Below are 10,167 nucleotides of genomic sequence, written 5' to 3'. Positions count from 1 at the left end.
AGAGTTGCTCAGGTATAGTCAAAGACTTGAATATTTGTTTAGTCCATAAATGACGAAAGTCATGATTCCTACAACAGTTTGTGCAGTCAAAGGTAGGGAACTGCTTTAGGAAATGTTGCTGGGCCTGGTGATTATTTCTGGTGCTTCTCAGATTTCTGCACTGGCTTCCAAGACCACTGCTGAATCACATCTGACACAGCTCTCAAGCTAGAATCCAGACTGCTTTAGGAAGACCAGGTACAGACTTTCCCGGAGGCATGTTACTGTCAGGCTGGACTGTTGTGGACTGGGGAGCTGGCAGCAGCTGTTAAATGTAAACCGGATTGGGAAGTGTATTTGTAAGGTGGTTTGTCTGATCCCAAGAGCTAAGCAGACTTGCAGATTCTTTTATAACTGGTTTAGCAGAACTTGGAATGTCAAAGGGAAAGGTTGTGATAGGAGACCAGGGAGGATGGGACTCGCCATGCAAATTATTGGTTGCTTTAATCATGAGATCTTTAAAGAGAAGGGCCCAAGAACCCCTCCAAGACCAGCGTGTGAATCTGAGACACCACACAGGACAGGAGAAATCCGTAGTTTAGGCCCCTGCCCTTTGTCTGTGCTTTCCCATGAGCTTGCTATTGGTGGAAGGAAAGCCTGCAGCCCACAGTTCTGTCCTGGCTGCTGTGATCACTTCCGCTTTTGACCCTGCCTTTCATCTCCCTACCTCATCCAGCCAGCCCAAGAGCTGGGGCTAAAATAGAGTATCAGAGTGACTGCCTAAAACCCTCCAAAGAGCGAAGAAACTAGTGATAAAATTAGTTTATGAAAACAAATGAGAATGTCCTCATATTTCAAAATATAAAAAATTTGGAAGTTCCCCTGTGGTGCAGCAAGTTAAGGGTTCCCTGGCCCAAGAACTTCCACATGCCACAGGTACGGCCAAAAAAATAAACTTTTTTCAAACTTCCTGACTAAAGGTTAGTAGCTGTTGAAGCTAGGGATGGGTACATGGAGTTTGTTAAATTAGTTTACCTTTAGAAATGTTTAAAACATTCTACAATTTTAAGAATACTCAGTTTTCTTCTAATTTCCCAGCCCTCTGAGGTCCGCGGGCTAGGAATCAGCTCCATCACACAGGAGTTCATTTCCAGCAGCCAGCTAAAAATGACTCCCTACACCTGTGATTTCCTTTCCATCAAAGGGGAAACTGGAAGCTTGCATTTCCTTCTTAGTTAAAGCATGGCAGAGCCTGCTGCCCCATGCCAAGGAAGCACACAGCTAATAAACTGTGGCTGATTCAGTCCCAGCTGCTAGTTCTGGCTTATTGGAAAATACAGCCTGCTCTAGATGGTAACTGTCAGGCACTAGGGCTCCTAAGCCATCCGGCATCAAGACAGATGGGAGGGGAACTGACCCAGAGGCTCTTCAGGAAGCCCTTAGTTTCCAGTGTCAGGAGCTAGTTCTGAAGATAGTGGAGCCTCACTGTCCTTGGTGTGGTGCTGTGCCAACCTGCTGCCTATATCAGGCACCCCACCTAGACACAGGGAGCCACCTCATGCTGCCAGACCCACAGGTGCCTTCCAAGTCCCCAGACTTATTAGCAAGTCAGAAATCCACAGACATGCAAGTCCTCAAGCAAACTAAAAACAGAAGCCCTCAGGGAGGCCAGGGATGAGAAGCAGGAGAGTGGAGTGAGGGGACAGAGTGTGTAAATTTCAAAGGATCTGTGGACTCTGTCAAGGGATGGTTTGACTGTCCCCAAATAGAAGGTCCTATGTGCATTTGGCCTCAGGAAGTTAGCGAGGAGGAAGCAAAGTCTGATAATTTCTTAGAGCTGGGTGATACTGACTGGCATTGCCACGGACAGAGCTGGCATCAGAGGCCCTAAAGCTGCCAAAGCTTTTCTACCCTCTCCTTTTCTACAGGCATTAAAGCAGCTGCATATAAACAAGTAAATCAACCCCATCACCATCAGCGATAAAGCTGCTTTATGTCTTACTGAAGTCCCTGGCTGTGCTTTTTCTAGGGCAGTGACACATCAGGCTCCCCTTAACCTCATGGCATTTCCCACTGCAGATGTTTCACTTTTAGATCACAAGTTTGAGTGGCTGTGAATTCAGACACAAGTTTAGAGAGTATTTTACATAGGGAAAAAAATTCCCTGATGTTGCTTGGCTGAATTAAAGAGAATTAAAGAGCTTGGGAAGTTCCTGTTACGGCTCAGTGGTAAGGAGCCCAACGTCTATCCATGAGGATGTGGGTTTGATCCTTGGCCTCGCTCAGTGGGTTGAGGATCTGGCATTGCAGTGACCTGTGGTGTAGGTAGCAGACGTGGTTCATATCACAAGTTGCTGTGGCTGTGGTGTGGGTTAGCAGCTCCTTGCTCCGATTTGACCCCTAGCCTGGGGAACTTCCATAAGCCGCAGATGCAGCCTTAAAAAGCAAAAAAAAAAAAAAAAAAAAAAAGCAAAAAGGAGAACTAAAGAGCTTGTTAAGTGAAATGTGTATATTTTCCATAGCCCATTCTGGCCCTTGTGGCCACTGAGTGATTCTTCTGTCAGGATGGTTAACTGACAGAACTAAGATTCTAATCCATGTCTCTACCTTTGACAAAAAAGCAGGTTATGTGAAGAAAAGCATTATCCTAATATCACCTGCTCTCTTTCAGTCCTTCCTATTGGAAGGTTGCTTCTATAAACATGCTTCAGGAGGGAATGACAAAAGGGCTAATCCTAGAGTATTACTTCTTAAGGACAAGGACTGAGCCACACGTATTTGGCCAGCTCTTTTTCCCTCTGGCACAGAATTCCTGAGGTGTATTCTCTTTCATCCCAGGGTCATACCTTCTTGATATCAAAGCAGAAGTGTTGTTAGTCCATGAAATTTCCTTTTGAATAAGCAAAGATTTGGCAGGATGCTAATCACTAGAGAAAAGTATACTTAAAAAAACACACTCTGTTCAAAGCCCTGAGGAAAAAAATCGTTACATAAAAGGAGGAGAAACAAGCTATCAGGTATAAAAGCAGCAAATGGCTTACATAAAAGTACAGTTTAAAAGTGTGGTTATATACCTGGCATGCCTAGGGTGACACCAGTACACTCCGTACATGATTTGAGGGCATGAATCTAACCTTAATAAATGATTATGCTTCCTTAGCTGAAGACAGCACCCAAAAAGATCCCAAGTTGCAGCCATGGCTTTTGTCACTCATCCCCTCTATGTTGTAGGAGTTGATCTATACTGACACATACACTAGATGATCAGGAATGGTGTTGGATGGATCTCTTCTGGGCCTGCCCAGGTAATGTGCATATGACGTGTTTACCTTACCTAGTTCTCTAGTTGCATTTTCATTTGTAGGAAACTTGAGGGGAAAAAAAGATATTAACAGAGTCAGATTCTAGTGGCTTCCTTTTTTACACTCATTTAGATAGACTAAAATGAGAGAATGTTTGTGATTGAAGATTCCATATACACTCTGGAATAACAGGCAGCCTTCTAGAGGCTGCTTTACTCAAATGGGGGGGAGGGAAGTATACTGACCAAAAGTTTCCGGGCCATCCCTAAAATATCTCAACTGACTGGTAGGTTTCAAGAGGCTAATTTTTCCTGGCAACTCAGTGTTTGTTTCTGGTCAAACACTTGACCTCACACTGAATGTATGGGGCTTTTAAAGAAGCAACCATTTATCCATAAGGGTAGGACTACTTAAAATTAAAACAAACCTACCAGTAGATGTTTAGTTACATCCAACATTGGGTGGCAGGTTGTTGGTTTCCATGAGAAAACAGTAATGTTGTGCACGGGGTCCTAATTCAACTTTTCTCCTTTCCTCTGTCCTTGGTCACAGAGATCCCATAAAATCTCCCAGTGATTAAAATCCATTTGTTCTTCTAAGGAAGCAACACTACTTAGAACAGCTAAAACAGCTCCCTAAAGGACAAATTTTAACAATGTAAAAGCTAATCCTTAAAACCTAACTCCTAAAAAGTAAACAAATAGTTTTTAAATAACTAATTCTTTAAAAAAAAAAAAAAACAAGCCTTTATTGGATACATGTTCCACAGCTTTCTTTAGCATTTAGGTCTCTGCATATTTTTAGATGAGAAACAATGTCATTCAAGTCTACAAAACAAAAACAGGCTTGTGAAGATTTGAAATACAGATGACGGCAGCATGAAGCAAAGCTTAAATATTAAGCAACTAAAGCAATGAAAGTGAAATAGCAACATAGTATGTCTACATTTTAAATACCACCAAGTTTCACTTTTTAAAAAATGAAAATTGGGTTTATAACAAACACCATTGAGAATGTCATAAGAAAAAATAATATGATACTTAAAACCTGATCTCTCCCAAATTCTTTTATATTAGTTCCTGGTCATTTCCATCACTCTGCACAAATACTTATAAAGCTTAGTTAGAATTTTTTATTACACAGAATCTGCTATGACCTAGGAGTTATCTGGTTCTGCTTGGTTACAGATCTCAAAGAACAAGATGGAACCCAGCCTAGGGCCAGAGGCCAGGGCACCGGGACAGTGTGCCTGCGCATTAGCTTGAGCCCTCCCTGCTGCTGCAGTTCCTGAGCTTTTTCAGACTTGATCAAATGTATAATGACTTCATGATAAAGAGTTTTCCATAAAGACAATTTTTTTTATTTTTTTAGGACCGCACCCGAGGCATATGGAAGCTCCCAGGCTAGAGACCTAATTGGAGCCATAGCTGCCAGCCTACACCACAGCAACTCCAGATTGGAACCACATCTGCAACCTATACCACACAACTCACAGCAAGGCCAGGGATCGAACCAGCAGCCGCATGGATACTAGTCAGATTCATTTCCTCTGTGCCACAAGAGGAACTCCCTTTATAAAGACAATTTTAGAATGTGATCAAGGCTTCTAATTACTCAGAGTGTAATTAGGATTTGCATTAACTTGCTAGAAACAAGACTGCCTACCTTTTCTCGAGTTGTAAAACAAGTATCAGTCAGGTATAGTAAATATTGTAAAACTCATCCAGAAATTTTTGTTAATTCTGAGTGTGGGGTTATTAAGTAACTGCAAACCTATATAGTTTGACTGCTTGAGCCAAATGCTTAGTTATGTTGCTTCAAATAAATTTTTTTTGGCATTTTTCCTTTTTTTTTTTGTATTAAGTAATCAATATGGATTATCTTTCTGGTTTAAAAAATAATTCAGTATTGCCACTAAAAAACTTCAGTTTTATTATTAAAAGTACGGCACCATCAAATATAAAATGCCTTAAAAATGTAGTACTAACAGGTCTATCTGGTTTTCTCATTGTTTTTTTCTCTATTCATTAAAAAAAAAATTAAGGTTTTTCAATAATATGTATTTTCTATAGACAAGAAAAACATCTAGGTCTCCATTAACAAGAATCCATACCCCATGCATGAAAAGTTCACCGTCTTTATGGGTCTGTTCCTGTTGCTTGTTCCCCAGGGTCAAGTCCCACCTGACACCTGTGAGAACTTCTTGCACTTAGAAAGCTGTAGAGAGAGGTCAACATCAAAATTGAGATATTGTCACCTTTTCTGAATTAGATAAAATCAGTAAGGACAGAGAAAAAAAGCTTCTCCGGCTCAGCAGAAGAACTAGCTCTTAAGAGTATATTTTCACTCCAAAACGAACACTAGCCTATCCACTTTGAGTCAGAATATGAAAGAATGTAGTAAAGAAAATGTGCACAAAATGTTAAATACTGGTGGCAAATAAATACATCTTACTTAGTATGTTCTAACAAGCAAATGTATATTTAAGATACTATAGCCCTGCTTTATTAAAGAAAAGATCCAAATTTTCTCGGTGGGGCGGGGGCACTTTGCCATCCTTTTCGTAGGATGTTAGATAATCTTTTCTTGTTTCCACTGGCACCCTGAAGGAAACATCGGCCTTGGCATTTGTGACTATTGCTGTTTCAGAGGAGAGCCATTCTAGAAACACCTTTGTTCATATCTGAGCTGATTAACATTAAACTGTGAATACACGCAAGTTTTAGTATGAAAAATAACTCAGCATTTCTATCATCATCCCATGCCTTTTAGGCCTGTCCAAAATGTACTGAGAAGAACTTCACATTCAAAAGAAGTTACTGTCAGTGATTCTTCATACATAAAATTCAAGGGAGTTCTTCGCCTATTTCACATCACTTTTCTCCTCATCTCACACATAATTTATTGCAGTAGTCTGTTTTTAATAAAATATTCCCCTAATACCTTTTCTTCAGCTTAACACAGCACAATTTGCAAGTGCCCCTTGTATAGACTGTTGGTTTTAACCACTGCCTGATCATTTACTTCTTAGTGCAGCTTTAAAAATCTGAGTCTCCAATTTCATTCAGTCCTGATGCTCTGGTGTTCTGTGTCACTGTGGTGCAGGTCCATGAAACCAGCAGCCTGCTAATGTCTTTGTGCTGAAATATAGTAAAGAAAAGGAAGAAAACGTAGTTAAGTACAAGTAATTTATATGAGAAAAATGATATCCCTATTTAAATTAGAGCTATATAGATTGTATCACATCCAGTTTTTTTCTTTTAAATCAGTTAAACTTGAACAGCATGGATTTTTGTGAGAAAACAACTCACTGCCACTATAAACCAGCAGAAACATTCATGTTATTTATGAAATATATCTGGCCAAATTCCAACACAAATAAAATGGTTGTCACTTTCAAATAGTCAATCTGCACATGAGTGTTTTTTTTTTTAATACTTAATTGTGAATATTTGCCAAATAAAGGGGGGATTTTGCTTTGTTCTTTATTCTGCCATTTCACAAGTAACAATATTAAAGTTTGCAAGTCAGCTTCACCACTTGGACTATGAAACACCAGCAGACTTCCTCTAGCACAGGCTGCCTACAGGCTTAAGACACAAATTTATATGGGGGGGGGGAAAAAAACAGCTATGTAAAACTCAACTGCAGATCACACTGTCCACAAATGTGCAAGAGCAGAAAAGGAAAGGCATGGAGGGTGGCTCCCCGGTGGTAGACACACAGCACATCAAAAGGCATCAAGAGCACCATTTGGCTACTAGAAGCAACTTACGTACACGGGTTCAACTGACCACAGCGTCCCTTGTTAAGCCAGCAAACCACATTATCAGCAGAGGCACTCTGCACCTTAGCTCCAACAGAAAGCAGGCCACCAAGCAGAACGTTTATAAAGGGCAAGACCTGTAAAAATTACTGTCAAGTAGCAAGACTAGAATACCCAACATTACTGACCTTGCTTTGATACCAAACGGTGGTAGAAATCCCATTGAAACCTCTACAATCCCTGGTTATGCCTTTCAAACCTGGGAGCCTAAGTATCAATGAGAGTTTAAATTCCAAAACATGTGAGCAGTGGAAAGAACGACGATTATTTTTGGTCCAATGTATTTTTAAACTAAAGATATGGTACCTTCCGTGTAATAATAACAGACAAAACATAGAAAAAGAAAAAAAAACCACCCCATCCTTCCCAGTATTTAACTTCCAAACATTTCAAAGTAGCTGTATTTCTTAGAACTCAAGATCTTCACTTCCAGTGCTGCCATGCTTCACTTACTGGATCAAAGCCTATAAAATAAACTTCACAGGGGGGTCTATCACATTTCTTCTCAAGCAATGAAAACTGGCTTCTAGCCATAAATATTGCACACATCAAAACAGAAGGTGATGTAGTCCTTGCTACTAAAGAAACAGAATGACTAACATCATTTTAAAATTAAACACTGAGCTAAGGAAAGTTTTTATGTCTAAAACTAAGATACTGATATGATCATAATAAATTCAGACTCAGGGAACTTTGGAAGTAAGTATCCCCATTTTATAAACTGAAAGAAAAAGGTAAACAGCCAATCCCCTGTACAATTTCATTTCCTTCTATTTACAACTCAACCTTAGTGAAGCCTATTCAAGTTGGCAGGAAAGCCAAGGACCAAAGCAGATCTTATTATTCCCATAGGAGGTGCAGAAAACTGAAAATGCTATTCCCTCAGATCACCTGGTAGCTATCACTCCTACATAGGTAAGAGTCCAAAATATCCCAGCCTCAATCTTGAATCCAACATGTGCCATTCTGACCCAGTTTGCAAATCACAGCTCACATACAATGATACAATTCAATTAATATCTCTTTACTAGCTTCAAACACTAGTGAGTTAAATAGCCTTAATTCAAGAAAGAAAAAAAAAAAACTAACTTCAAAAGCAGCACAGCAAAATTTCCTCAACTTTTCCTGCTAGCCCCCAAATAAGCCTTTTAGGCATTATCCTAGGTGGTTTTAATAAATGTACTTAAATAGATTACAGATACATTTAAGCATTCCTCCTGAGTTTTGACTTGCCTTTTGTAAATGACAACGGTTTTGAGGTTTAATTCACTTATATACAGCTACACATATCCTTATATATTAAGTAATGACTAAGAAGTAATGAGTATAAAAGTGACAGAGACTGAGACAATGAAAAGATAAATCCGATACTTGACTTCCAGTGGACACTCAGTCATCCTTGACAAAATTCTGCAGTTGTGACACCCAACTTCTACCCTAGGAGTAACTCCTCTCAATTCAAGGAAGCTCGTGGGAGGCTAGCTCTCCTTTTATTCTTCTTTTTTTTAAACACAGCAGCTAATACTGGTTAAAAGTTATTTTCACTCATTCAAACTATCACTTACATGAATACACCCAGCTAACCAAGGTCAGTAAAGACAAGGAGAAAGAACTAATGCATCCCCTTTAAATCTAGCCTAACCTACTTTGGGAATGATAAGGATGACATGATGCCCTCTTCACTCTGTGGCAGGGCTTAACACAGACAGACCTGCCCGTTTCACTGTTAACTTCAATGCTCCCAGTCTGAATCCACAGTGGTCTGTCAGACACTGTAAGGGAGCAGCAGGATTCGTCACTGTCTGATGTAATAGCTGCCATTTGTTGAGACCTATGGTAGAAAAAACCAAGTTAACAAAAATAGAGCAGTCATTTGAGTTCTTTTTAATCCATCTTACCAAAAAAAAATTTAAAAATAAGACCAAACTTCAATTGAATTTTTCATAATTAATTTATCCTAGGTAACTCACTGGCTTCAAAGAACGTGAAGCTCTGGTAACAGGAAAGACTTGGTGTGTGCACACCAGTGCTGGCCAGGAGAGGGCACTCTCCAGCCCAAGTCAACTGAGCAGCCAAACGCCTAAAGGCTCATGAAGATGTTAGCCCTACAATAATGCTCACATTTAATGCTCCTGACAAAAAATTTTTACTAGCCTAACACTAGGCTAGTGTTGGAGTAGTCATGATCTCCTCAGTATTCAACAAGGGCCAAAGTTGTCAGCCTATCTGTAGCATATCATGAATGAGCTCAGAGTTTCCCTCTTGAAGACTGACCAAAAACTGCCCGAGTCCCATTCTCCTTTAATGCCAGGGGGGAGCATCAGGCCTGAGCTTACTGTGAGCTAACCACCTGCTTGAAATGGGTTTGACAAGGTTAGCTTTCTCATTTAAGCATAATTCAGGTAAAAGATTGTTGTTTTAAGCCTTACTTTTTAAACTATTTACTTGTTTCCTACTTCCCTACTTTAAATACAGTATAAATAAGAAACAACTCATCTATCTCATCAGTGTAATCAACTCTGGGATCACAGATTTAAACATGCAGTCCCTACAACATGTTTTTAAATGCTAAACCAGAAGTGTAGCATATAATCAAAACCTTAAGGCTCTTCTGGCACTGAAAAAGAGAAACTTTATACACCTGATCTAGAAATACATACACATGTTTACTTAATTTTAATAATTTTTTTGTCTTTTTAGGGCCACACCCATGGCATATGGAGGTTCCCAGGCTAGGGGTCTAATTGGAGCTACAGCTGGCGGCCTACACCACAGACACAGCAGCACCAGATCTGAGCCACGTCTGCGACCTACACCACAGCTCATGACAATGCCAGATCCTTAACCCACTGAGCAAGGCCAGGGATCAAACCTACAACCTCATGGTTCCTAGTCGGATGTGTTTCTGCTGTGCCACGACAGGAACTCCAAGAGTAATTTTCTTAAATGAGGTTTAATAAGTTTAAATAAAGGCTATTTATCCTTTTTTTTTAATGAGAAAACAAATATACTACTAGCTACAATGGAATAGCAGTCACACAAGAAAAAAAGATGAATGCA

At 39.9% G+C, this 10,167-nt stretch overlaps 1 protein-coding gene across 6 annotated transcripts in view; it reads right to left on the bottom strand.

Annotated features, from left to right (window-relative positions):
- The window catches only part of PWWP2A (PWWP domain containing 2A), a 40,100-nt gene continuing 33,943 nt past the window's right edge, over positions 4,011–10,167 (bottom strand). For 2 of the 6 annotated variants that reach the window (XR_002339711.1, XM_021076910.1), the window contains one exon: positions 4,011–8,938. Coding sequence is in view for 4 of the 6 variants with exons in the window: in XM_021076910.1 (XP_020932569.1) it covers positions 8,787–8,938 (152 nt within the window). In the remaining 2 variants the exon portion in view is untranslated. The remainder of the gene's footprint in view (positions 8,939–10,167) is intronic. The other 4 variants (XR_002339710.1, XM_005674533.3, XM_021076911.1 and 1 more) reach the window with 4 other exon arrangements.

This window comes from Sus scrofa, chromosome 16 (genome assembly GCF_000003025.6).
Source record: "Sus scrofa isolate TJ Tabasco breed Duroc chromosome 16, Sscrofa11.1, whole genome shotgun sequence".
NCBI lineage: Eukaryota > Metazoa > Chordata > Mammalia > Artiodactyla > Suidae > Sus > Sus scrofa.
Note: the sequence above shows the minus strand (reverse complement) of the source record. Positions and strands in the feature narration are given on the sequence as shown.